At 42.3% G+C, this 27307-nt stretch overlaps 1 protein-coding gene across 5 annotated transcripts in view; it reads right to left on the bottom strand.

Moving 5' to 3' along the window:
• The window catches only part of NBAS (NBAS subunit of NRZ tethering complex), a 338668-nt gene that overhangs the window by 262382 nt on the left and 48979 nt on the right, over positions 1 to 27307 (bottom strand). For all 5 annotated transcript variants that reach the window (XM_075923472.1, XM_075923475.1, XM_075923474.1 and 2 more), the window contains 9 exons: positions 17703 to 17766; positions 12977 to 13170; positions 11203 to 11460; positions 10562 to 10687; positions 9206 to 9357; positions 6522 to 6659; positions 6115 to 6193; positions 2705 to 2809; positions 2214 to 2350 (listed from right to left, as the gene is read on the bottom strand). In XM_075923472.1, coding sequence (XP_075779587.1) covers positions 2214 to 2350; positions 2705 to 2809; positions 6115 to 6193; positions 6522 to 6659; positions 9206 to 9357; positions 10562 to 10687; positions 11203 to 11460; positions 12977 to 13170; positions 17703 to 17766 — 1253 coding nt within the window. The remainder of the gene's footprint in view (positions 1 to 2213; positions 2351 to 2704; positions 2810 to 6114; positions 6194 to 6521; positions 6660 to 9205; positions 9358 to 10561; positions 10688 to 11202; positions 11461 to 12976; positions 13171 to 17702; positions 17767 to 27307) is intronic.

The raw sequence follows: 27307 nt of genomic DNA, 5'->3' as shown, positions 1-27307 counted from the left end.
AAAGGAGTCAAACAAAACACACAACTCCAGCTACTTTAATTACATAGCTGGAGTAGATGTACCTTGATTCAAGTTTCCCAGTCGTCCCCACAGTGGATGGCCAATGGGAACAAATGGTCCAGTTAGCTTCCTTTACTCCTCGCAGGAGCAGGAATACCGGCCACCAATGGGGAAGCCCTCTGAGTTTGCTTTAAGTTTGTAGTAGACCTGCTAAATCAAACCCCAGCGTGAAGACATGGCCTCATAAAATGGAAAGAGAAGGGTCTGGTTGGAGGGACAATTATACTGCAGAATGACCACAGGGGTGCATCAAGGGGCCAGAGATGGGGACAGGGACAGCTATAACCCCATTGGGCCAGGACAGGGCAGAGGTGGAGAAAAAGACAACTATCTACTATATATTTTAGAGAGTTCATCTTTTTGTCTGTGTGTTTGTCCCCCAAGCCAGGAGAATGCATCTACCCCCCAGACGTGCCCTCTGCAGCTGCAGTAGCAGCAACTATGGACAGACCCTTTTCAACTGGCCCCAAGGTGCTGCAGTGAAAGAGGGCTGGGATTGTACTTTCTCCCCTGGACAGCCTGCATCCTGAACCCCACATCCCCAACCCCAGCCAAAAGCAATTATTTAAATGAAGAAAAGCAAATCTTATTTTAATCAAGGAACTGAGCAAGGCAAGGTGAATCAGAGAGACAGAGAGAGAGACAGAGAGAGAGAGAAAAAATAGCCTACTAATTTAACAGGCAGTTACTATTTTTACAGGAGGTACCAAAAAACTATATTACAAATCCATTCCATTCTTGTTGGGAGTTTAGGATGATGGTTCTACAGGGCAATGATGTTTTGAAAGAGGTTTAAGCCAGGGCTACTCAACTTTGGAAGCCCCAAGGGCCACAATGATACTTATAGCACATGTCGAGGGCTACAACTTAAGTGTGGTTGCATATACATTCAAATATATATACAAATAGCTTCTTTCACACACACACAGGCATGAATACAACACAGGCCCCATTTAATGACACACACCTTATTTGAAACCAGAAGTACAAAATCAAACAGCAGCATGGGGGAAAGAGAGGAAGCAAATACAGCACAATACTGTGTTAAATGTAAACTATTAAAAAAGAGAATGCCATATTTTTTTCTTCTGCATAGTGAAGTTTTAAAACTATATTAAGTTAATGTTCAGTTGTAAACTTTTGAAAGAATGACCATAACATTTTCTTCAGAGTTACAAACACTTCAGAGTTACAAACAACCTCCATTCCCAAGCATTCATAACTCTGAGGTTATACTGTATTTTAAAGGTGAAAAACAGATTTGTAGGATCACTATTCATTTTTAGTTTTATTTTTCTAAAATTCAGAATCACATTTTTTCTACCATAGTGGTTCCAAAGATACTGCAATATGCACTTTGCACAAGTACTTCTCATATTATATAATATTCCATTTAAAAACTGCATCAAGAAACATTAAGATTTTATTTTTAAGCATCCATAAGTCAGTAATTGCAAACCTTAACACTGCTCTTGTGTGCATTATAATATGATTGTTAATTACAAGATCAAATTCTATTTCTCAGATACAATCTTATAATTTTTTCTACAATCTTAAACACCAGCAGAACTCATCAGGAACTTTTGACAATTTTGCCTAAAATTTAGGAGCTTTTGTTCCATTTTTCAGGAGATGTTTAGGCATTTAGAAGCGTAAAGTAACACTGATTGTTCATATAACTCAGGCTCCTAGGTGACTCTTGAAAATGGAAATTATTGAAAATGTTACCCTTTGTAATTAACTTATTCTTTTAAACTTACTGTTTTCATTGTGATAAAAACTCAGAAATATCTTTAACAGACTCTTATTGAGTGGACGCTTCCCCTGATAAGATCTATTATGTGGAAAGGAGGTAAGTACAAACACTCTCAATCCTTAAAGATTTACTATATGTCCTGAAAAATCTCTGTAAACCAGAATTAGAAAGCCACTAATTACTGCCTACTTCACTTTGTCTTATCAAATCACTCAGTGTAAAACTATATTAACTAGACAGTAAAGAGATTAAATAAAAAAAAATTCCAGAGTGCACTCTCTCTCAGTTTTTAAATTGTTTTCAAGTTTACAGCCACACTTTTAGAATAAAATCTCTCAATGTGTTTTAAAAAGGAAAATGTAGTCCAGTAACAGATATTGAGAGAATACTTTCTTACCAAGCTTCAGGAAGCAAAAAGGAATACTCATGTGGTGAGGTGGTTTCTGGAAAATTAGAGATAATTGCCAGCCAATGCGGAAGCAAGTCTGAACCATGATACGTAAACAAGATCTCTAGGGCTCTCACATTGCTTTCCTGCATAGGAAAATATAAAATACTCAGTTTTACACATGAAAACAGTTAAAGAATTATTCTGCTTACCAAATATAGCTCAGCAAATAGTACAATTCTGACTTAATTATGCGTTTTTAAACAAGATGAGGGACTAAAATATTTATTTAAATTTAAAGATTTTCATAATCCAGAAGCTTGACAAAGCAATCTTGTTCTGTTTTACAACAATAATCAAATACAACATTCACTATTCTTGTTTTTAAAACCTCTCATTTTCAAAAATGCAATAAATTGGATGAATTTCAGTACATTGTGATGGGGAGTTAAACAGTGTTAACAAAAGCGGCTATAAAACTTTTAGAAAAAAATTAATACCCGAGCATAAGTTCTTGCTGAAAGTACAATATTCTGATTTCGGAACTTTTTGAAGAATTCAGCATCATATCTCTCTTCTGCTGCATTAGGTCCTCCAAGTATTTCCTTTAAAAAAGTTTTTTAAAAAATTATTTAAATATGTTGATAAAAGTCATATTAAAAATCTTGCATCTTAGATTAGGAGCGGAAACTTACATGAGCCAAAATTAGTATAGTTCAGTATGTTATTCCAGAAATGATTATTGATAGAGGCAATGTATGTTAATTTCTATCATTTACATGGTCATGCTGTATACACAAGTATAACATTCATCTTTGAAGTCTTAGTAGTTGGTTAGGCAATTAAGGTTTAAGTCTAAATATTTTTGGAATCAAGCGATACCTGGACATGTAATAGTTACACACTTAACTTTAAAAAGACAGTACCAACTTCAGAAAAGGCACTCGTGGTTCAAATGTTTGCTTTTTTGCTTATAATTGTTGAGTCACCTTAAATTTTGTTTCATCGGTTTACTCTGTACATTTCACAGTACTCTCTATATAATCATTTGCAATGCTTCCCCACAATATTCATTACTCTCCCTGTCATTTTTTTATTTTCTATGTAGCAACAAAGGAGAGAAAGATGTTGAAAAGAGTTAGCTAGCATGATTGTATATCCACACCAAAAAAAACCATAGAGATACACACACAACATGATAGGAACAGTTGTCCTGTCTGAAACTTTTTACTGTTTTTTTTTTAATATTATTATTAGTCTCTAGATTTCAAGTACAGTAAAACTCCAATAGTCCAGCATCCAATAGTCCAGCACTCCTGATAGTCCGGCATCAAAATGGCAAGAGAGGCTTTGGCAAAAAATGAGTCACAAAGTAACAGAGGCAGCAGCTGAACTGAGCGAAAAGGGTAAAAAGGGGTTTAAAAAACTAAAACGTTACAGTATACTGTATGCAGTATGTACAATAAAAAGGGTTAAGAACACTTTATATACTGTATATACTGTATGCAGTATATACATAACCAGTTTATAGTACCTCCTGATACTCCGGCATATCTGATAATCCGGCACCACCTAGGTCCCACCTAGGTTCCGGATTATCGGCAGTCTACTGTATATGGTATCTGTTTAAGTGGACAAAATCATTAGCAACTTTTTAAGCGTATGAGGGACAGTTGGGAATTTAATTGTCAATCAATTTGGATTCTATGCAATTCACTATCTTTGTGCAAACTAAGTGAAATTTAATATACTGGGAAAAAATATTTGAATGTTTAGTTCAGGGGTGGTGAACCTCAGGTTTGAGGGGCCGGATGCAGCCCCTGGATTGCCTGGATCCGGCCCCCGAGGCTCAGGGGACCCTCCAGAATTAGGGAGCCAGTACTGGTGCTCCAGCTCCCCTGTTGCCTCCCACGGGGCTGGAGCGCACATAATCTACTAGGCTAGCCACCATAGGCTCTGCTGTGCAAGGGAAATGTGTGGAGTGCCTTTCTGCTTCTCAGTCAGGGGCCACAGTGAGAGGTTTTTCCCCCCTTACTTCTCAGTTATATGCAGCACTTAACTGACTTTTCTCTGTGTCAGGGCCTCTGATGCAAAAATGGTTCCCTATCCTTGGTTTAGTTTCAAACCTCCAAAGAGCATAGCAACTCAACACTTCTAAGCTTAAATTACTACCTGTGACAGGGTGGGCATACCCCACACTACAATGGGAGGGGTGAAAATCATGTGTGCAACAGAAGTCCCACCCCTTCAAGCAGACTGGGCATGCTCAAAGTGCTAGGGTGGTATAAAAGGCCAGGGAGAAGCTCAGTCTGGGCTGGCCAGCGAAGGGGAAGGTTCCCTAGATCAGAGGTGGGCAAAAAGGCCTCCGCGGGCCGTATCCGGCCCACAGAGGTCCTGCTGCTCCCCTGCCCCAAGGCCAATTGGCCTTGGGGGCGGGGGAGCGTGCTGAAGCTCCTCCTGCCCTGCCAGGAGCATGTGGCACTTTGAAGTGCCGCAAACTGCTCACAGGGCAGGGGAGAGCAGAGGAGGCTTTGCGTGCTCTCCCACCCCAAGGCCCTATTTGTCTTAGGGGCTGGGGAGCGCGGGAAGTCTCCGCCCATGCAGGGGCATGGGCACCTAGAGGTAATGTGGATGGTGGGGAGGGGGACAAAGGCACTCCGTGCCCACGGCTACATGCGGCACGGAGTAGGTAGTTCGAGGTGGAACGAAGTGTAACAGTAGTTCGAATTAGAGAGCCTAATTCGAACTACCTACTCTGTGCCGCGTATAGCCGTGGGCACGGAGTCCGCACTAACGGGGATTTAAAAATGGCGGCGCCCGGCAAGATGCAAATGAATCCCGGGATATTTAAATCCTGGGCTTCACTTGCAATTTCGAATGCCTACATAAGCCACCCTAGTTCGAACTAGGGTGGCAGTGTAGACGTACCCTCTGACTCTGACCATTAGGCCCTACTACCCTGAGGTCAGGGACACTTATTGACTTCAGCCAGTAGGCTGTTAGTCCATAGGTAGTCCGATTTGCAGGGCTTAAGAATTACGCACGGGGCAAGTGAGTTACGGACTAGCCAGTCAGCCTTGGGTCCAGTGACCAATCAAGTGGCGACCGCACTTTGGAATAGTCATAGAAACATGCCGAGGCGAGCGTACACCGCCACACTACCATATAAGTTTATTGTAAATATTAAGGTATTTTGCTTCTAGTAGAAGCAAGCATAGCTACCAAGTTCACATATCTGTATTTTAAAAAGGTATATTGATATTTGGCTGTGACTTGGCTTTTGTCTTTAGTTGGTAGTGTAGACAGTTCTCATACATTTCTGCCAGTATCTCATGAAAAATGCTCAGAACAGCTGAGTTGGATCTGAATGGTTGTACATAAACTATTACACTGTCTATAGCACTAACGCAGGGGTCTAGTGAGGCAACGAAGCCTCCCTCCAGCCCAGAGGGGGTGAGGGGGAAAGAACCACCTTCTCTGCCTGGGTAGTGGAACAAGGCCAAGCTCAGCCCATTCACAAGTAGGACCCTATGACTAATTCCCCAAACAAATGATGTGAGATCCCAGCAATATAGTAAGGTGGCGTGGCTCCTCCTCCTCTGACCCAGAGAGAGTCACCAAGGGAATGGTGACTGACCCACAACAAGGGCCATGTGGTAACCCATTTTCTTCATTCACTATGTTTCCCTAAAGACACATTAAGTTTCCCATTTTCACAATCAAAAATCTCTGTAGTATAATTCCCATTCAATTATTGTAAGCACAGCAGGTATATTTTTAAATTACTGCTAACAGATAGAGGATAAAACAACAATCAATAGAGAAGACTGAAAATAGAACAAAATCAGTCAGAGAAACAACATAAGCTGTTCATAAGACAGGATCTAAGGACTGAACCCAATCTTCTCACCTCATAAGTTGCAAGTCTATCTAAATAGGTTAATAATTTCAGCCTGCTTCGAGAAAGTTCCTTTTGTTCTAGTGTTAGCCTGTTTTCAAAGAGAGAAAAAGATCACTACATTTTCAAGCTTGCTATAGCACATTAACATGATAGCCAAACTTTCAAAATTAGACTTCTATGGAAACAAATATTTATTCAAAGACAACAAGAACACAAGAGAAGAAGAAAAAAATAAATGTTTCACCAGATCCATATATTGGAAGCACAAAAGGAAATTCAATAAACTGAAAACTTTCATATTACATTACTGATTAAAATTTTAACCACAGTTCACAGTAGTAGTAAAATATATTTAGACAATTATGCATTTATAAGCCTATGAATTTAAGCAAACCTAGGTCTGTCATATTATTTACTTTGAAAAGTTCACTGATAGAAGCAGTTCTTGATGCTTCCTCGCCTCCCTTTCCTTTCTATTTTCTACTTCTTCATCAGGTGACAAAAATTCTTCATAGGGGATTTCATCAATGTCCACTTCACCTGGTAAGATAAATCTGCAGAAAGAAACAAAAATCAATGTTGACAAAAAGATATGAAGAGCTGGTTATTCAGTCAGAGGTTACACAACTTTCTGTCTGTACCTTTTGTATCTAAATTGATTTGTATTGAAACTGGTGACAATGAATTAATTACTTGGAAAACAATTTTGCTATTCTGAGCTTGAGTGATGTATTCTTAATTCAGAAATACCAGGGAGGGTATTGTTCACATTTACTTCAGAAAATGCACAAGGTTTTCATTGGTTAAAAGTTTACAAATCCAACAAGTTATCAAGTTCCTGATAATACTGCTGGAGCACATACTGATATATATAGCAGTTATTACTGGAGATATAATAGTGCACACAATTAAACGATTATCCAATAGCATTAACCGATAAGCAAAAGCTTATTGATTAATGCTATCGACTACAGGCATTCCACCCCCCACCAATAAGTTTTTAGAGGGCTGGCCAACAGTGTGTCTCAGTCCTGGCTGGTGCTAAGTCCCCAGAGATAGCCCCGCTTCAGCTCTGCAGGGAAAGTAATTTAGGGGCTGGGCAGGCAGGCAGCCTGTCTCAGTCCCAGCTCGCATTGGTCCCGGGAGCTACTGCCGGTGTGGTTCTGCACTGAAAGTATTTTAAGAGCTGGGCAGGCAGGCAGGCAGCCCAGCTCAGTCCCGGTTTGTGCCAGATCCCAAGAACATGCTCTGGCGGTGGGGACAGCTCCCAGGACTAGATGCAAGCAGTGACTGCGCCAGGTTGCTTGCCCAGCTTCTAAAATATTTTCAATGCAGAGCCAGAGCAGGGGTAACACACAGGATCCAGCATAAGCCAGCACTGAGTACTATCCCTTATCAATTAATCATGCAGTCGAAAAATATTTTTGTCAACTACATGATTAATGAATTACATGTTTCTTAACATCCCTAGTTATTACATATACACCCATGTAGTGATGTGAATGGTTAACCAGTAAACTGGTGCAAAAGAAGGCCTGGCCAGGCTGGAGGGTGGGGTCTGCTCCAGGTCGGCCGGTCCCACCATGCTCCAGGCAGTCCCACCTCCACAGTTTAACAGATAAACATATCGTTTAACTAGTTAACTGATTAAATGGGATTTTACATCCCAAACTCAAGAAGAAATTATATTTCACCATTGTATTGAGTTATTGGGTGCTTGGTACTGCCGCGAGGGCAGAGGACTGGATTTGATGATCCCTTGAGGTCCCTTCCAGTTCTAGTATTCTATGGTTCTACCAACAAAAATGACCATCTTGTGTGTCTTCTTCAATCTTCTGTACAGAAGACAGAAGCAGACTACGTTCTGTTTCCCTGGAGGTTTGTTTGTTTGATTGTTTAACCTACACAGCTTAAGAATTAAGGCAAAAGCAGCGTTCTGCCTTAAAAACAGGCCATTTCAACACTTAATCCTAAGGGAATTCTGTGCCACTGCACATGCACAGAATTAATGTGCTGTGCAAAATTGTCATTTCCCTCCCTGCAGATGATAATTCTGACAGAAAGGTGCTAGAGCAACACCTTTTTCCACTCAAGGACCTCTTTGTGCCAGAATAGAGAGCAGTTGATCCCGGAACAGCTCACTCCACAGACAAGGACAGTGCAGAAGCCACCTTCTTCATAAAGTTGGAGGCAAGAGATATGGGGGCCCAGACAGCTTGGGGAATCTAGGACTGCTGGTGTTACAGACTGCAGCTCAGAGGGGCTAGCAGGTGGAACCAACTGGGGCAGGGACTGAATGGGAGTGAGGCTTCAGAAACACAGAGTGATGGGATCACTGAGTAGGAATGCATGATTACAGGATGGTTGTGAGATGGCTGACTGACAAAAAGACTAAGAATCAGTCAGGGTCTGCATGGGGAAGGTTCCCTAACAATCTCTTTCTTCCCCTCCACTCCTAACCCTAAAACAGTTTCATACTTCCCCCATTTACATGCAACAACACTTCAAGTTCACGCCAAGGCGCCTTTCCAGAAATACTTCTTTCTTCCTCAGATCCTCCATGACTTCCCCAAGCCTTTACACTATTTCTAAGGGCCATGGAAAACGTTTCTAAATTGTAGTTTAAATGAATTACTCAAAGTTCTGTCCCAATATGCATAGTATGGAATCTATTTGTCAAAAAAAAAATCCTGAATCCTTTTTAATGTCTGCATTGTTACAGACAGTGGCTAGCAAGTATCTTGAAATAAATTACCAAAATAATTGAAAATGGCATGATTATATTGTATTACTTTGACAAAATACCCATATTTTTAAAATACTATGTACAGAAATTTTGAGATTTTGGGATGACTTCCAAATTATTGTCTATATATTCATTTAGTCTCTATTGCATTCAGTTTCAAAGATCACAATTTACTTTATTTTCATTCACAGGAGAATTTGACTGCTATCTTTACTACTGGTTACAATTATTCATTTGGGGAAATATTTTAAACCAGGTGTCCTGCGAAATCTCTTAAGACTTCAGTTTGTATTTAACTGACAAATTCACTGCATAATTCCTAAGTGCTGGATACATAAAAATTATCCAACAAACCTGCCACCATCTTCTCCTTTTCCAATAGCTATGAGAGCCTCCAAGTCTGTGCCCTTTAAACCATATTGCAGCAACTCTTTAGCAGCATCCACATTCTCAGGAACTCTTTCCAGGCATTCATGAAGAACCCAGGACCGCTTCTTAATTTTACTCTACCCAGATGAGAGAGAGAGGTAAGCATGGGGCAATATGCTATAACCCACCAAAGCACTGAGATCAGTGTTTTCCAATCTGCCTCTCTTCCATTTAGAATCTTGTCAATTTAATCTGGTAATGGGAAGACTCAATGTGAACTGAACAAGGGAACGAACCAATAGAAAGAAGAAAAGAAAATAGATTTTATTTTTGCTTTGAAAATTGCAATTTCCTTTTATTTATAGCATCTCCTAACCTGTCAGTAAATGAACTGCAATGTATTGGTTAGGATTAATTAGCAGTGGGACATCACCTTTAAATTATCAGAGGCTCATAAGCCAACAGAATACCTTCAACCAAGAGAAGAGTGAGGAGGGATTTGCTAACAATGTTCAACTACCTGAAGGAGGCTTCCAAGAAGGATGGAACTAGGCTGTTCTCAGTAGTGACAGATGACAGAACAAGAAACAATGGCCTCAAGTTGAGGTAAGGAGATCTAGATTGGATACTAGGAAAAAATTATTTTACTGGGAGGGTGATTAACTGGAATGGATTTTCTGGGGGTGAGGGAGGTGGAATTGTCATCCTCAGAGGTTTTTAATGCGGGGCTTGACAAAGTCCTGGCTGCAATGATTTAGTTGGAGTTCATAATGCTTTGAGCAGGGGACTGGACTAGATGACCTTCTGAGACCTCTTCCAATCCTAATCTTCTAGGAGTCAATGAAATTAGCCCCAACTTTGTTATATAAATTAGAACATGATTTCAATTTCTATTAGGATATTAAAAACATGACCAATGAGGGAAGACTGAAAGAACTGGGCTTGTTTAGTTTAGAAAAGAGAAGACCGAGGGGACATGATAGCTGTTTTCAAGTATCTAAAGGGGTGTTAGAAGGAGGAGGAAGAAAAGTTGTTCTCCTTGGCCTCTGGGGATAGGGCAAGAAGCAATGGGCTTAAATTGCAGCAAGGGAGATTTAGGTTGGCCATTAGGAAAAATTCCTTACTGTCAGGGTGGTTAAACACTGGAATAAATTGCCTAGGGAGGTTGTGGAAACTATCTAAGAGCAAGTTGGATAGACATCTATCAGGGATGATCCTAGACAGTGCTTGGTCCTGCCATGAGGGTAGGTACCTGGACTTAATGACCCCTCGAGCGGTCACTTCCAGACCTAGCATTCTATGATTCTATATTAAGAAATTTCTTTCAACTTAAACACATACCAGGTAGTCCTGAATAGAAGCAATGTTAACAGTTGATTTCCTCCACTGTCTTTGATATACAAGATCAGAATCTAGACCATATGCTTGAGCCAAAGATAAAGCTTCACCATATTCTTCATTATCAATCTAAAATAAAGTACATGAATATAAACATCTTTGATAGAATGGAGCTGCTTTGTAGTTATTTGTGAATTGGAGTGGGGGGGGAGAAGAGGTCAAGAGAGAATGAGTGACTACAATAGTCAATTAAATAGGGACTGAAAAAGAAAAATGTGCATGGAAGAAAAAAAGGTCTCAAGATCTCATTCTCCACAAACACTAAGGGGCTGCTAAGAGACAGTCCCAAAACACAAAAAGGCATGTACATATTGGAGAGCTAAAAACTCTTCCTCAGTCAAATATACTGACTATCCATGAGACTTCAAGGCTAATGAGAGTTTTACCTGAAGAAAGATAACTGAGATTTGCAGGATTTTTCATGCAATATTATACATATTAACACACACAACTTAGAAATGCATGGCTAGATCCTTGTATTAACAGGAAAAAATGGGAAGATATTAAACCTGGTCTTCCTAAAACAATGAAAAACAGGGGTTTTTTTGGTGAAACTTCACCGTTGTCCTAGTCTCATGTCTCACCTTCCTCTGGTAAAGCTCCTCTGGGGTTGTGGATCTTAAACTCACAAGGCGATAATGCTTTGTAATAGTACGCGGACGTTTTCGTGGAGGAGCAAAACGCTCCATTTCTGTCACAAAATACAAGCCTTGCTTTACGTAACTGAAGTATCTGGCCTTGGCAGAAATTTCGTCATCTGAGTCAAAGTCATCTTCGCCTTCGTCTTCTTCCCCAGGCCTGCTTTCCAAGCGTAATCTTTTTGAAGCCAGTTTTATCTCACACTACATGGAAAAGCAATATGTTGTTAAAACTGTGTTGTTACTCTGCTCCAGCCTGATTCTGTGAAATGCTGAGTATCCACTATTCATATCAACTTCAGGATGAAGGACCCTCAAACTCTCCCCTCATGAACTTTAAAATATTAGCTTTGTAACCTGTAATTTGTACTTTAAGGCTGCGTCTTGGCTCCCCTACAGAACTGACCCAAATCCCACTGAACAAAACTACTTCCATAAATCAAAATAGGCTACCAGTCAGACTCAGTGTCCTCTAAAAAAGGCAGGCAGCCATACAGACTGGGGAACTAAGAGGAAATCCATATCAGTTCTGATAGCAGAAAAAGTAGGTAACATGAGTTAAGCAATATGCATACTGAAAAGTCACATATTTAGTCATTATTTGGAATTTTGTATCAATGTACTAAGCTTCTCTTTGATTAATTGAATGTTAACATCCTGAAAGAACAATAAGAAGACAGTGATAGGAAGCTTTTCAGGTCTTTCAGTTAACATTATTTCTACACGGTACATGCTACATGTGATCAAACTTGTTTATATTGCAATGACGCTGTTTTGAAACAAGTAACTGTGAAATACAGGTATTGGCCACTGTGGGAAGACAAGTTACTGGACTAGATGAACCTCTAGTCTGACCCAGAATGGTCATTTGTCTGTTCTTATGTTGTAAATCCAACATGTCGTAACAGTTGTAAAGGGAAATCAAAGGTTTAGTTGCTTGGATTGAAATAAAACTGTAATTATATATTACAGAGGGCAGGAAGCTTTTTAGCATAATTTAAACACATGAAAAGCTTTACAAAAACCACATTATACATAGTTTGTTTTTAATAGCATTTTTTCTTTTCTGAAAAAGGAATAAAGTCTGCATTCCCCACTAAAGTAAAACATACTAACTATCCATTAGACTTCTAGGCCAGTAAGAGTTTTACTTGAGGAAGGATAACAGATTTGCATGATTTTTCATACAATCTGATACATATTAATGCACACATGAATTGCCATGGTTGTACAAACTTATAAATAATTTTCATACAGATCAGAGAATGAAAAAAATTACATACATATGGACAAGATTTATTCTTCCTTCTGATTAAAATAGATTGAAGAAAACCCATTTTCTCCAAGTAACAAAAAACTGAATCAAAGAATCTACACTCAAACTAAGCAAATATCTCAATAGAATGTGGCCTTGTTTATTTAGTCAGAAAGGAAGCAACTAAAAACAACAACAATTTTAAACTAGTTTGTTCATTTGACCAATGTTGCTAGCTTCCATCATTTAGGATAGTCCAGCAGAGTACATATGACAAAACAATTTGTAAAAACAACAACACAGTAAGACAAGATTTCATTTAGCATCTGTTATTAGGGTAGGAGAGATGGTCAGCTTTCGTATAAAGATTTTAAGTTGCGCATATTACCAAAATAAAAAAAGAGAAAGGTTTTATTATACTCCAGTCGGGTTTTGTTTGGTTAGTATTGTTAGTATATCTTTTACCTCCAGACTTAGAAATCCTCCATCATGAGAAGAAGTGACCTGAGGGGAACTTTCAAACCATTCACATGACTTCCCCAATAAGTTTTTTAATGTTTTCACAGAAGACACAGTCAAAGCACCAGAGCAGCGAGCCAAGATCACAGCATTTTCTGCCCACCAATTTACATCCATTAGTGGGTAATACAATTCTTTATCTAAAAGGAGAAAACAAAAGACATTTCTAACAAAAAAACCAAGAGCTGACGGGTCTTCAGTCATTAAAAGACCTCATGTGGTGGCCCAATTTAACAGACACTCTAATCAGCATCACATGCAAACTCATTTCACTAAATTTTTATTGAACAGCAATAGTATTTTAATTTAGTCAACTCTATATAAATAAAAGTAAAACTAAACCATTATAGATTGTGACCTAACTGCATTACTTTTTATATGCTGCTTGAAAAAAAAACTAATCTACAGCAAGCTAATTTACTTGCACGGCGTATGATAGGTTTTGAATATTTTATAAAGATTTGGTCCACTGCTCCTTAGAACAGCTGGGAGTGAATTTCTTTGGCAAATGAATAGAGAATTACTGATGGAACCCAGAAGAAATTGCATCCAGCTGCAGGACATGCCACAAGTGAATGCAGAACTCCTTGAGGACCATCCAGGGAGAAAATATAGTTGTGAAGATGACATTTTAAAAAGAATTACAATCTAAAATTCTCCAAGGCAACTATTTGCTTATGAAGTTAGAGGTCAATCTTCACAGAAGATAGACATTGCCTTATTTTCTAAATATTACAGCAAACTCTCATTTCACTCCAGTCCATTCTTTTTACTTTGAATTATTCTCATTTGAACTTTATTACATACATAATTCCAATATCAGAAACTGTGTAAGTGTGGGAATGTCAGCGTTTAAATTGCAGTTATATTTTATCAACACGCTTTCCTTGGGCTCTTCTCTGATTTGGAATGCTGATCTCTCACTACCTGGCAATGATTTTATACAATAGCTGAACTGTTTAGCTACACCAGTCTTCCCAAAACAAGGCAGATGCTGTTCTTTCTATTGCAAACTATTCTGATCATGTTAATCACCATCTTAAGGATTATGTCATCAGGTGATGAGGACGAAAAAAGTGTAGATGGATGCGAATCTGTTGTTCACTCTGTCCCTTTTGTGATGTTAACTTTCTCTTCATTCTCTGAGAAGTAGGCACGGTCAGGTGACTGACCAGGGGGGACCTGAGGCTGGGTGCCTACGGCAGCTGCAGCTGCTGAGGTTGTTGAACTCTCTTTGCAGCCCACAGGCCCCAATACAGCCATTTGGCTGGTGGAAACCATTCTGGCTGTTGCCACTGCTATACTTGCTGCGTCGGCTTAAGTGACGAACTTCCGGGAGTATGTGTCTGTATAGGTTGATCATCGTCATTGTCACTCATTATAGGCGGTGTCAAAGCCAGTGTTGAAGAAAAATTGCATCTAGAGGTATGTGAGGTGCCATCTGTGCCAAAGAGTGGCATTCCCGGTACTAATGCCACCATCATATCTACTATGGTGGTAAACCGAGACAGAGGAGGTGGGGGGAGCAGGATGGGCACTGGAGGCATTTGTAGTATCGACACCAGCATTGAAGCTTGAGCTGGTGCTGGTTGCTTGTAGGGTTGCCAGATAGTTTCAACAAAAATACCGGACACACTTGACATTACATCACAATCTACATTACATCTTATTTAGAAAATACCAGACATTTATATTTTCTCAATTTATTTCCCGAACAGAAAGCTCAAATGCTGGACTGTTGGGTTCAAAAACCGGAGACCTGGCAACCCTAGATTCTTGTTAAGTGCATTCGGGCGTTCAACGGGTGACAGCAATGTAGGCACTTATATTTAAAGCGCTCAGTGCCAACACTGATCACAATCTCGCTGGTGCTGATGCTTTCGCCGGTGCCGGTGTAGAGCTCCTCTGTTTTAACTCCATGCTTGGCTTCATGGAAGACGGTCAGTCCTTCTCTTTGGGGCCCCTGATTTTATAGGTGCCGGTCCCATACCCAGTCTGTTTCTCTAGCCCTTTAGCTACAGTAGGTGAGAAGACAGACTTCTTGCTTGCCAAGTGCTTCCTCGGCAAGGAATTGGACCCCACCAAGGAGTGGACCTCTTCTTGTGTGTTTGAGCCCTGTCCTGGTCCCTGGGGCTTCAGCAAGGAGCAGTCCCTTTGTCAGGAGCCTCCCCAGGGGTCATAAGTCTGCGGGCAAAATTTGGGCTGACTCCAAGGCAGCTCTTGAAGCTTTCGAGCTGCAGTAGTTTAAGTTGGAGTGCCCAAGCTCGCCTTCCCCTGCTAGTCAATTTCAGGCATTGCGTGCACTGTTCAGTGTTGTGGTCCTGACTAAGGCAGGGACACATTCTGAGTGTCCGTCAGATTCTGAGATTGACAATTTGCAGGATTCACACTTTTAGAATCCCGGGGAACCAGGCACATCCTGGGAGACAGGCAGTTTTAAAAAGGTCTCTAAGGCTTGAGACCTCAAGTGCACGCAGTGTAGTAACCGCAGCTCCCAATAAGCGGAAGGAAGGATTTCTCCTCCTTTCTTTTTTTTGGTATATAACAAGTAACAGCTAATCTAATCTAATTAACACTAAAAACTGAACTATTAACACTAAACCTAAAATCAGTAGGAAACTCAATTGAGGACAACTGCTCTGCTGCGACCAAAGCCAGCAGCAGTCAGAAAGGAACTGAGGAGGTGTGGTTGACTGTGCACGTGGGACGGCCATTTCAAAAGCATGCACAGTTGATCAAGGGGTGGGGGGAGCGGAGGGAGGGAGAGGAGGCACTGCTGTCAAAAGTCTCCGTGGCACACCTCAAAGTGGAGCACCCACAGGGATACTACTAGAAGAACTATACTGAAACTCTGCATTCTTGGAAGATTTCCACTCTGATCGCAGGCAAACATGGTGTCAAGTAGGGATGGAAAAATGTGTTTTAAAATCTGAGCGCACACTGTGGGCTCTGCTGTATAAAACTTAAATAATCTTTATACTACAGAGCCTGCAGTGAAGCCTCCCTGGGAACAGGGCCAGAAAGGGCTGCTGCTGACCTCACTCCTGGGGAGGCAGCTTTGCTGTGGGTTCTGCTGCTGCTCCCGCTCCAGAGAAATCAGCATGTAACCTGTGATGGGGGGAGGGAGGAAGAGCTATGGACAGGGGCTGCTCCCACGGGCTCAGCGAAGCTGGAGCAGCCCCCTACCCGGGGTGGGCGGGAAGCTGCTCCAGCCCATACCACTTACCTGGAACTAGTAGGCCTCACCAGTTCAAGGGGAGGCTTACTGGTTAACCGGTTTACCTTTTACATCCCTAGTGTCAAGAAAGATTTTGTTGGTTTTAAATCAAGTCATGTAATTGGGCAAAAATAACTTTATTCTCTTGTAACTGGACTGTTTCACCTCTCTCCTAGATAAATCTTTACTGTGATTGTGCATACAAGGTCACTTAGGGTGCATCTACACAGCACCCTAAACTTGAAATAAGATACACAATTTGCACTATACAAATTGCGTATCTTATTTCAAATCTATTTCAAAATTTGGCATGTCTACACGGTGCCAAATTTGAAATAACATGCTATTTCAAGCCATTCCTTATCCCTTGTGCAACAAGTTTTACCGGGATGGTGAAACAGCGTGCCTGTTATTTCGAAAAGAGGCGGCTTGTGTAAATGCAGGGTGTCCTGAAAGAGACATGCGGTGCAGACATACCCTCAGATTGTAACCTCTAATAGCTAGGCCCACAATTACCCTAGTCAAATGTAGTCCTCATCTATGATTGAGACCAAGAGGTACAACAGCAATACAAATAAATTAACAAGGAATATCAGTGGAAGCATGACGATAGTAGCTCTTTTGCACTGAAAACTATCTACTAGATTTGTAGACATTGTTCTGATACCAATGTACAAGCATGGCACTAACACTGCATTTATTAAAAAACATTAAAACATGCTATCATCTAAAATATTAATAAGACAAGAAGGCAGACCAACCTCCTCCTATAGTGTTGTAATTTGTTCCTGACCTTTTAAAATTCACCATGCTAATGTGGAGGGGAAAGACTAAATTAAATACGAAATCTGTATTCAGCACTATGAACTCCAACGGTACGTCTACATTGCATTACCGAGCCTGTGGGAGCTAATCTTCTCTAGTAGGGCTCACATCAGCATTCCACAAATAGCTATCCAGACAGCACTTTGAAGTTGCAGTTCAGGCTAGAGCTGGGGTTCTGAAGTCCACTGATCTCCATAGGATTCAGAAGTTCTATGGATCATGTTCATTCTAAGGGATGCAAAATATCCCAAGAGGCTCCCTGGGGCACTCTGAAAATTTCTGCCGCATGCTATTTATTGTTTCCCATATTTCCAAGACAGGCAGATTTTTTGCTGAGCATTAAGCCTTCTATGAAGCCAGGATTCACAACCTTCTGATTCACCATGAATGAAAAACCCCTATATTATCTGTAACCATAAATAAAAGGATATTTCAACTGCAAAGCGTGTCTATCATTATTTTAAAACATCTGCATGCTGACATTCATTAAAGTAGGATGAACTGCAAATTAAAGATGCACATTTTTGACAACTATACTATACAAGATTTTAATTAAAACCTATTTCCTTTAAACAATGTATTTTTTTTCAGGACATCAATGTTTAAAATAATAATTTGACTACACCTCACCTCTTATTTTCTTCCTTTTTTCAACAGAAAGTCTCCACTCTGGATTGATCTCATCATAACCTGGCTAAAAAAAGTAGGAATGTTACATTAAATATATTAGTAAGTAATCATCTTTAAAAAGCAAACAGTTTGCCCCCTTTATATCTAGCTACTTTTCACAAAAGATAACACCTTCTATTTTCCATTCTTAAACTGCTCTTTTATCACTAAGACTACATCCATATAAATTCAATACATCCTCCAACAGGTCAGATGTACAAGTTGGTCCTTTTCTACAAATACTTATTTTAGAAATATAGGAAATGCACAATGGATGAGACACATGGTCCATTTAGTACAGTAACCTGACTAGGACAACTCCTGCATAAGAAGCGAGGATTGAACAACAGTTAACCCAATGACTCACTGATTTAGACAACAGTCTAGAGCAATGATAGTCCATTAATTTCTCAAATACAGGATATCCAATTAAGCTTCCCACTTTCCCAAACTACATGTGACTTGTTTAACCACAGGTATTCTAAGAGATCTATTACTAATTATAAATCAGAGAAAGCAAATGTCACTGTGAATGCCCTTGCATCTTAGGAACCCACAATTATGCTTTATAGTCATCTTATCTTCATATCTTTTCCCTTGCGAGACTAGTGAAGCAGAGGAACCAGCAGCATTTAGTAACCTCTGCACACACAGCTCCTTCCTTTGGGCACTGAAATATATTTTTCGTCATCTTGGAAAGAGCATACAAAGATGTACTGTAAGAGAGTGATGGTGACTCTCACACAGAGGCTGTGTCCAGACTCAGGGTTTTTTTCGGGAAAAGTAGCCTCTTTCCGAAAAAACTTCCCCTGCGTCCAGACTCAAGCCGCGTTCTTTCGAAATTAAATAGAAAGAACGCGGCTTTTCTTTCGATGGCAGTAAACCTCATTTCACGAGGAAGAACGCCTTCTTTCGAAAGTTCCTCTTTCGAAAGAAGGCGTTCTTCAATGTAAATAGGGCTTCTTCAAAAGAGAGCATCCAGACTCACTGGATGCTTTCTTTCGAAAAAGCAAGCCGCTTTTTCGAAAGTTCAACGTGCAGTCTAGACGCTCTCTTTCGAAAGAGGCTCTTTCGAAAGTATCTTTCGAAAGAGCCTCTTTCGAAAGAGGTTTGCAGTCTAGACATAGCCAGAGTGCCGTATCTCAAGTCATACACTATGTGAAAGAAAAACAGCCTATTTACTGAGTATGGTCTGGATGCATGACATTGTCAAGATACAAGATATAGTGGCTGTATCACAAGCAATTTGAAACACCAAAAGGACATCTCTCAACACTTGAAAAACCCAACAGGGTGAAATGGAAAGTTTAGCATTGGGAAGGGGGAGGTTTAAGTCACATAAAAGCTCACTTGGCCCACCCTTTTCTTTGTTTTTGCAGGCATGTTATCACATTTTATGAAACCAAGGAGCTGATAGAGGAGGTATCTGAGCCTTTAGCTATGATCTTTGAAAAATCATGGCAGACAGGGGAGATTCCAGAAGACTGGAAAAGGGCAAATATTGTGCCCATCTATAAAAAGGGGAATAAGAACAACCCAGGAAACTACAGACCGGTCAGTTTAACGTCTGTCCCAGGGAAGATAATGGAGCAGGTAATTAATGCAAACACTTGGAAGGTAATAAAGTGATAGGGAATAGCCAGCATGGGTTTGTGAAGAACAAGTCATGCCAAACTAATCTGATAGCTTTCTTTGATAGGATAACGAGCCTTGTGGATAAGGGAGAAGCGGTGGATGTCATATACCTAGACTTTAGTAAGGCATTTGATACGGTATCGCATGATATTCTTATTGATAAACTAGGCAAATATAACTTAGATAGGGCCACGATAAGGTGGGTGCATAATTGGCTGGATAACCGTAGTCAGAGAGTTGTTGTTAACGGTTCTAAATCCTGCTGGAAAGGGATAACAAGTGGAGTTCCTCAAGGGTCTGTTTTGGGACCCGTACTGTTCAATATCTTCATCAATGATGTAGATATTGGGATAGAGAGTACGCTTATTAAGTTTGCAGATGATACCAAACTGGGTGGGGTTGCAACTTCTTTGGAGGATAGGGACATAATTCAAAATGACCTTAGCAAGTTAGAGAAATGGTCAGAGGTAAACAGGATGAGGTTTAATAAAGAGAAATGCAAAGTGCTCCACTTAGGAAGGAACAATCAGTTCCATACATACAAGATGGGAAGCGACTGTCTAGGAAGGAGCATGGCGGAAAGGGATCTAGGGGTCATAGTGGACCACAAGTTGAATATGAGTCAACAGTGTGATGCTGTTGCAAAAAAAGCAAATATGATTCTAGGTTGTATCTAGAGGTGTGTTGTAAGCAAAACTCGTGAAGTCATTCTGCCGCTCTACTCTGCACTAGTTAGGCCTCAGCTGGAGTACTGTGTCCAGTTCTGGGCACCACATTTCAAGAAAGATGTGGAGAAATTGGAAAGGGTACAGAGAAGAGCGACAAGAATGATTAAAGGTTTAGAGAACATGACCTATGAAGCCAGGCTTCATGAACTGGGCTTGTTTAGTTTGGAAAAAAGAAGATTAAGGGGGGACATGATAGCAGTTTTCAAATATCTAAAAGGGTGTCACAAGGAGGAAGGCGAAAATTTGTTCCTCTTGGTTTCTGAGGACAGGACAAGGAGTAACGGGCTTAAAGTGCAGCAGGGGAGGTTTAGATTGGACATTCGGAAAAAATTCCTAACTGTCAGGGTGGTCAAATATTGGAATAAATTGCCAAGGGAGGTGGTGGAATCTCCTTCTCTGGAGATATTTAAGAACAGGTTAGATAGACATCTGTCAGGGATGGTGTAGACGGAGCTTGATCCTGCCTTGAGGGCGGGGGGCTGGACTCGATGACCTCTCGAGGTCCCTTCCAGTCCTATTATTCTATGATTCTAAGGTGGACATCACTTCTAGCCTGCTAGGTAATGGTGCAGTGGGAGGATAACATAGGTACTGATGACCATGTCACTTCTCTGCAGATGTTTTGGATTGGAAACTGGAACGGAAACATTACGGATGAAGCCTAAACTCTCACTGAACGGGCTGTCAGGATGGCAGAAGGTGGGACATCTGGTCTGCTCATAGCTCATACAAAATACAGGAAATGATCCAAGATGATATTCTCTGAACTGAAACTGGTAGGTCTTTCATCCAGTCTACTACTGCCACAAAGAGCTGTGCGATTTACAGAACGGCTTGGTTTTCTCACTGTCGAAGTCCAGGGAATACTAACATCCCACCTGCGGAAAAGCTGCTCCTCCATATTTCTGTGACGTTTTGGGAAGAAAACAGCCAGGAAAATAACCAGATTATGATGAAACTGCAAGAACAACTTTGGCAGGAACGCTCAATGAATAAGCATTCTTCTCCCTGTCACTGATGTAACGTATGGCTGCCGTGCTGTCTATGAGCACTCTCACTACTCTGCCTGTGATCTGAGGTGGAAAGACCCAGCACGCGAGGGAGACTGCTCTGAGTGATCTGATATTTATGTGCAATGAGGTGTTTGAAGTGAGCCCCCAACCTAGAGCAGACATGTCCAAGATTAGGAATACTGATGTCTGAAGTGACACAGAACTGTCCATGCTCACTGAGCAGTGATGCCTCCACCAGTTGTGAGAAACAAGAATCAGAGTGGTAACTGAAAGCACTGAGTCCAAATGATGATGGCTCAGTAAGTACACCAAGGCTAGCCAAGCTTAAAGGGCTCTGCGGTACAGATTTTCATACTATAGCACATAAGAGCATGCAGCTATGTGACCATTTGAGCAGCTGTGACACTGTGAGCCTTCACCTTCAATATCACAACCAACATTGTAGGTAAGTGAGCCTCTGGGAGAAAGGCTCTGACCCAAGTAGAATAAGCATCTCTGGACAGCAACAAGAGTCAAGAGACAGTTTGTATTAATTTAATCGATAAGCCCAGGGCTCAGACCAGATAAAAGCTGACACTCAATTGTGCTCTGGAGCAGTCCTTGATTGGCTAATCATCCAGGTAAGCACTAAATTGAATATTTTGCTGTCTGAGTAAGGTTGCCACCATTACCATGCATTTTGTAAAAACCTGGCCACAGTGCGAAGAGGACAGTAAATTGGTAATGGGTCTGAGGAACCTTCTGTGGACCTGGAAAACAGAGACGTGGAAATAGCTGTCTCAAGTCGAGAGTAGCGTACCAAATCCCTGAATCCGGGGAGGGAATAATGGAGGCCAGGGAGATTATGTGGAACCTCAGTTTCTTGAGCTAACTGATAGGTGTAGGATAAGTCAAAGAACCCTTCTGACCTTTGGGATTAGGAAATAGCAAGAGTAAAACCTACCAAGTTCTGAGGCACCCTGTTCACAACTTCTATCCAAAGAAGGGATTGTACCTACTGAACAAGAAGCTGTTCGTGAGAAGAGTCACTGAAGAAGGATGGAAATGGGGGGAGATGAAGGGGTGAAAGAAATCTGACGAAAATCTTTTTCTATCGTATTCAACGGCCAACAGTCTGAGATGACGAGGGACCATGTCACGGTGAGATAGGAAAGAATGTTTTACAAAACAAAAGGGGAGGCTGTATCAGTTTCCAATACCAGATCCTATGTCCTCGAGAGCCCCTTCAAAAGTTCTGCTTCAGGCCTCCCCATTATCTGTACAAATCCAATAATAAGGCTGAGGTGGAAGAAGGAAGTTACTCACCTCGTGCAGTAACGAGTGTTCTTCGAGATGTGTGTCCCCGTGGGTGCTCCACTCTAGGTGAAGGATCGCCCTGAGCCGCAGATCGGAGCTTTGCAAAGCAGTTTCCCCCCTGTTGAGGCACGCATGCTCAGAAGGCGTCTCGAGCCCTTCCCGCCTTCTGTAGCGCACGGCTCAACCCCCTCCCTTTCAGTTCCTCGTCTCCGCCCGAGTAATTTAGACTCCACGCAGAGGGGAGGAAGGGAGGGTCGTGGAGCACCCACGGGAACACACATCTCGAAGAACACTCGTTACTGCACGAGGTGAGTAACTCCCTTTTCTTCTTCGAGTAGTGTCCCCGTGGGTGCTCCACTCTAGGTGACTACAAAGCAGTATTCAATATATGGCTGGAGGGAGCCGGAGTCAATGTTTAGCGGTGATAGAGAGCACCGCCGTAGCAACTGCTGAGTCATGTTTAAGTTGTGGTAGGATAGCACAATGTCTGGCAAAGGTATGGTCTGAAGACCACGTTGCTGCTCGGTAAATATCCCTTAAGGGGACATTGTTCAAAAAGGCTGTAGGTGCCGCTGTGCCTCGAGTGGAATGTGCTCGTGCTGGGCCCTGTAATGGCTTATTGCCCAGGGTGTGGCACTTGATTATGCATGACGAAATCCATCTTGAGATTCGTTGTGATGATAGAGGTGTTCCTTTGGAACGCTCAGCGATGGATATAAAAAGCCTTTCGGATTTACGAAATGGTTTTGTTCTTTCTAGGAAGAAGGCGAGAGCCCTTCGAATGTCCAGAGTATGCAGGGTGGCGTCCTTCTGTGAGGCATGCGGTTTTGGGAAAAAGGTAGGTAGTACAATTGGTTCGTTGACATGCAATTCCGTACAGACCTTTGGCAGGAATGTTGGGTGCAGTCTAAGTATAACCCTGTCCTTTGTAAAAACAGTGTAAGGGGGTTCAGACATTAGTGCCCCGAGTTCACTCACCCGTCGGACAGACATAATAGCTAATAAGAAGCAGACTTTCATAAAGAGAAACGGGAATGGTACCGTAGCCAGAGGCTCGAAAGGAGGTCTGGTGAGGTGGTGGAGAACAAGATTTAGGTCCCACAAGGGAGGTGGGGCCTTGTAGGGCGGGTATACGTTGTGGAGCCTGTCCGAGACAGAACATCAGAAATGGCTGCCCGTCGCAGGGAGCCATAGCCTGTAATACCTCTGAGGCTGGTATAGGGGGCTCTGTCTGTGAGGTGGAGTGTTTTCCATATAAGGGCATGTAAATTAATAATCTTCCCCTGCTCGCTCCACCCATTGCAGTAACAGATCAGCCAATGGGCTGACTGGTGCTCAGGCCTGCTACTCCACCCACTGCAGCAAAAACCAACCTATGGGGTGATAAGTTCACAGGCAATAAAACAGGCAGGCAGCCCCTCTCTCACTGGGGATTCGCATTGAGTGAACGCCTGGCCTGATCACCCAGACGCCTTGCACCCCCCGCTCTTGAGTCTTACTGAGCGTACTCCGAGTTGGTCGACCCGAGTGGAGACAGTTTATGAGCGTGTGACCGGTACTTGTGTTCCTGCTGTCTCCAGAACTGGTATAACACCCTCCTCCCCCCCCACCATCATCCCTATCCTAATTGATTTTTTAGTTGTCCTTATTGCTTGCCAAGTGACAGTGGCTAAAAAGTTACTAAGTTAGTTTATAAATAGTTGTGGTTTAGGTTTTTTACTGTTTCCTTGTATAAAGTTGTGTAAATAGTCAGCCCTATGGATAATACCAGTGTTAATTCAACTGTTCCTAACCCCTGGGCAGTTATTGGGAATTATTGTGATTTAGAAAAGCCTCAGGGAATTGTTTTGTGTTGTCTGGCAATCTGTTTAATTTTTGTTCTGATGATTGTCTGGCGCCATCAAAATAAAATCAGTTTGTACTTTTTGAAACCCCCAGTTGTGGTCTCATCCTTTCCGGCATCCCTTCGAACCTCGTGTATTACGGGGACTGACAGAGCCCTTTAAGGAATCTTTTAGTAATAGGATGGGCAAAGATGGAGAAGCCGTCAATCAAGGTATGGAACGCTGCTATTGCAGAAAGATGGACTCTTAAGGAAGAGATTGACAGTCCTGATACTTTAAGGTCTAGAATGTAGTCCAGGATCGTATTCAGTGGGGCGACCCGGGGCTCTACTTTGGTTCGCTGGCACCAGTGAGAGAATCGTGTCCATTTTTGCAGGTAAGTTTTTCGAGTGGACTGTCTTCTACTGTGGAGGAGGATGTCCTTCACTTGCTGGGAACAGTGATTCTCTATCTCCGAGAACCAGAGAGCAGCCAAGCCTGAAGGTGTAGGGTATGGAGCTGTGGGTGTAGTATTGTGCCATTGCTCTGAGATATCAGGTCTACACGGTTTGGTAGTCGATAAGGAGGGAGAACTGCTAGCTTGTGCAGGTACGGATACCAGGTTTGTCGGGGCCATGATGGGGCTATCAGAATGACTAGGGCTCCGTCTGTGCAGATCTTGCGTAGGATTCTTGGGATGAGTGGTATGGGGGGGAAGGCATAGTGTAGGGGGGCCGTCCATTTGATTAGAAAGGCATCCCCCAGGGAACGTCTGCCAAGTCCTGCGCATGAGCAGAACTGGGGGCATTTGGCATTCTGGGTAGACGCAAAAAGGTCTATAGATGGCCATCCCCATTGGTGGAAGATTGAGTTTGCGACCACCGTGTGTAACTCCCACTCGTGATCTGAGGTGAAGTTGCGACTGAGTGAATCTGCTCTGGTGTTGTTCACCCCGGGCAGGTAGGATGCTATGAGGGTGACATGGTTGCGAATGCAGGAGTTCCACAGGCGGATAGCTTCTGCGCAGAGGGAGCGGGAGCGGGCTCCGCCCTGCCTGTTTATGTAAATCATTGTGCAGATGTTGTCCGTTAGGATACGGACTGTCTGATTGGCAATGTTGGGGGCGAAGTGTGCACAGGCATTCCTTACTGCCCGCAGTTCGAGGAGGTTAATGTGTAGTCGGGCCTCGGATGGGGACCACCTTCCCGGAATCCCCTGATCGTTCATATGTGCTCCCCAGCCAAGGAGGGAAGCATCTGTGGTAATCTGTATAGTGGGTTCGATTTGTTGGAATGGAACGCCTGCCAGGAGGTTGTCCGGTACCGTCCACCATTGTAGAGATGCAAGAACGTTTGGTGGAATAGTCACTGTCTTGTTGAAGGAGTGTTGTGAAGGTATGTACACAGTTGCTATCCAGAGTTGGAAGCATCGAAAATGCAGACGAGCGTGACGGACTACGTAGGTGGTGGAAGCCATGTGTCCCATTAGTCGGAGACAAGTAAGTACTGTAGTGGTAGGAGTTGTAAACATCGCACTTATAATCTCTTGTATAGTTCTGAAACGTTGCCGAGGTAGGTATGCTCGAGCTGTGATTGAATCCAGGCGTGCCCCGATGAATTCTATATCTTGAACTGGGTGAAGCGTTGATTTGCTTTCATTGACTAGAAGACCTAGGCGATTGAGGAGGGATGTGGTCGTATCTATCATGGAGGCGGTTTCCTCCTGTGTCGAGCCCTTTAAAAGGCAGTCGTCTAGGTAGGGGAATATAATGACCCTTTGTCTTCTGAGGTACGCAGCGACGACTGCTAGTACCTTTGAAAATACTCTCGGAGCTGACGAGAGGCCAAAGGGGAGAACATTGTACTGAAAATGATCTGGGCCGAGCGTAAAGCGTAGATAGCGTCTGTGGGCAGGATGGATAGTTACATGGAAGTACGCATCTTGCAGGTCGAGGGCTGCGAACCAGTCCCCTTGATCTAGCGCAGGAATGATTGTTGTAAGTGTGACCATTTTGAAACGTTGTTTCCTGAGAAACTTGTTCAGTTTGCGGAGGTCTAATATGGGCCTCCAGCCCCCCGTTTTTTTCTCTATCAGAAAGTAGTTTGAGTAAAACCCTTTCCCGTGAAACTCTACTGGTACTCTTTCTATGGCTCCGATTAAGAGGAGTCGATCGATCTCTTGTCTTAGTAGAGTTTCGTGAGAGGAGTCCCTGAACAGGGACGGGGTAGGGGGAAGGGTATGTGGGGTAGTGGTAAATGGGATGGTGTAGCCGACTTGGATTATGTCTAGAACTCATCGGTCCGATGTTATAGATTCCCATTGTGGGAGGAACGGTCGTAAACGGTGGGTAAAAAGATGGCCCTGTTGCGTTGTTGCTAGATCGTGAGGGAGGTATTGCAGACCCTCGACCACATCTTCAAATTTGTTGCTTAGAGGACTGAGCAGTTGGTGGGCGGCCCTGATTAGGGCGCCTCCTCGGAGGTCGTTGTCTTGGCCTAGTGTCTTCATACGGTCTCTGTGGTCGGTTGTATTGTCCATACCTGTAGCGATTGTATGTGTTATATGGGGTGTATCGCCTGCGTTTGAAAGGCGGTGTGTACATGCCTAATGTACAAAGAGTGGTTTTTGAATTCTTACTGTTGTGTAGCATTTCGTCTGTAGAAGCTGCAAATAATTTTTGCTTATCGAATGGTAAATCTTCTACTTTGGGCTGAAGATCTCTGGGAACTCCAGATGACTGTAGCCAGGAAGTTCTGCGCACGACTACCGCCATAGCCGTAGTCCTGGCTGCGGTGTCAGCGACGTCCATTGCGGTTTGGAGAGTGGTGCGAGCGATCGTATGGCCTTCATGGAATATCGCTTTCAAGGTAGATCTTTTGGATTCAGGGAGATGTGGTATCAGTTCTCCCAACTTCGAATAATTATCGAAGTCATGATTCGCTAAGAGGGCAGAATAATTTGATATTCTTAGTTGTAGTGTAGCAGAGGAGTATATCCTCTTGCCGAAAAAGTCTAGCTTTTTATGGTCCTTGTCCATATTGCCATTTTTGTATTGTGGCAACTTCGCTCTT

The sequence above is a fragment of the Pelodiscus sinensis genome, chromosome 3 (genome assembly GCF_049634645.1).
Source record: "Pelodiscus sinensis isolate JC-2024 chromosome 3, ASM4963464v1, whole genome shotgun sequence".
NCBI lineage: Eukaryota > Metazoa > Chordata > Testudines > Trionychidae > Pelodiscus > Pelodiscus sinensis.
This window is presented reverse-complemented; position numbering and strand designations above follow the sequence as displayed.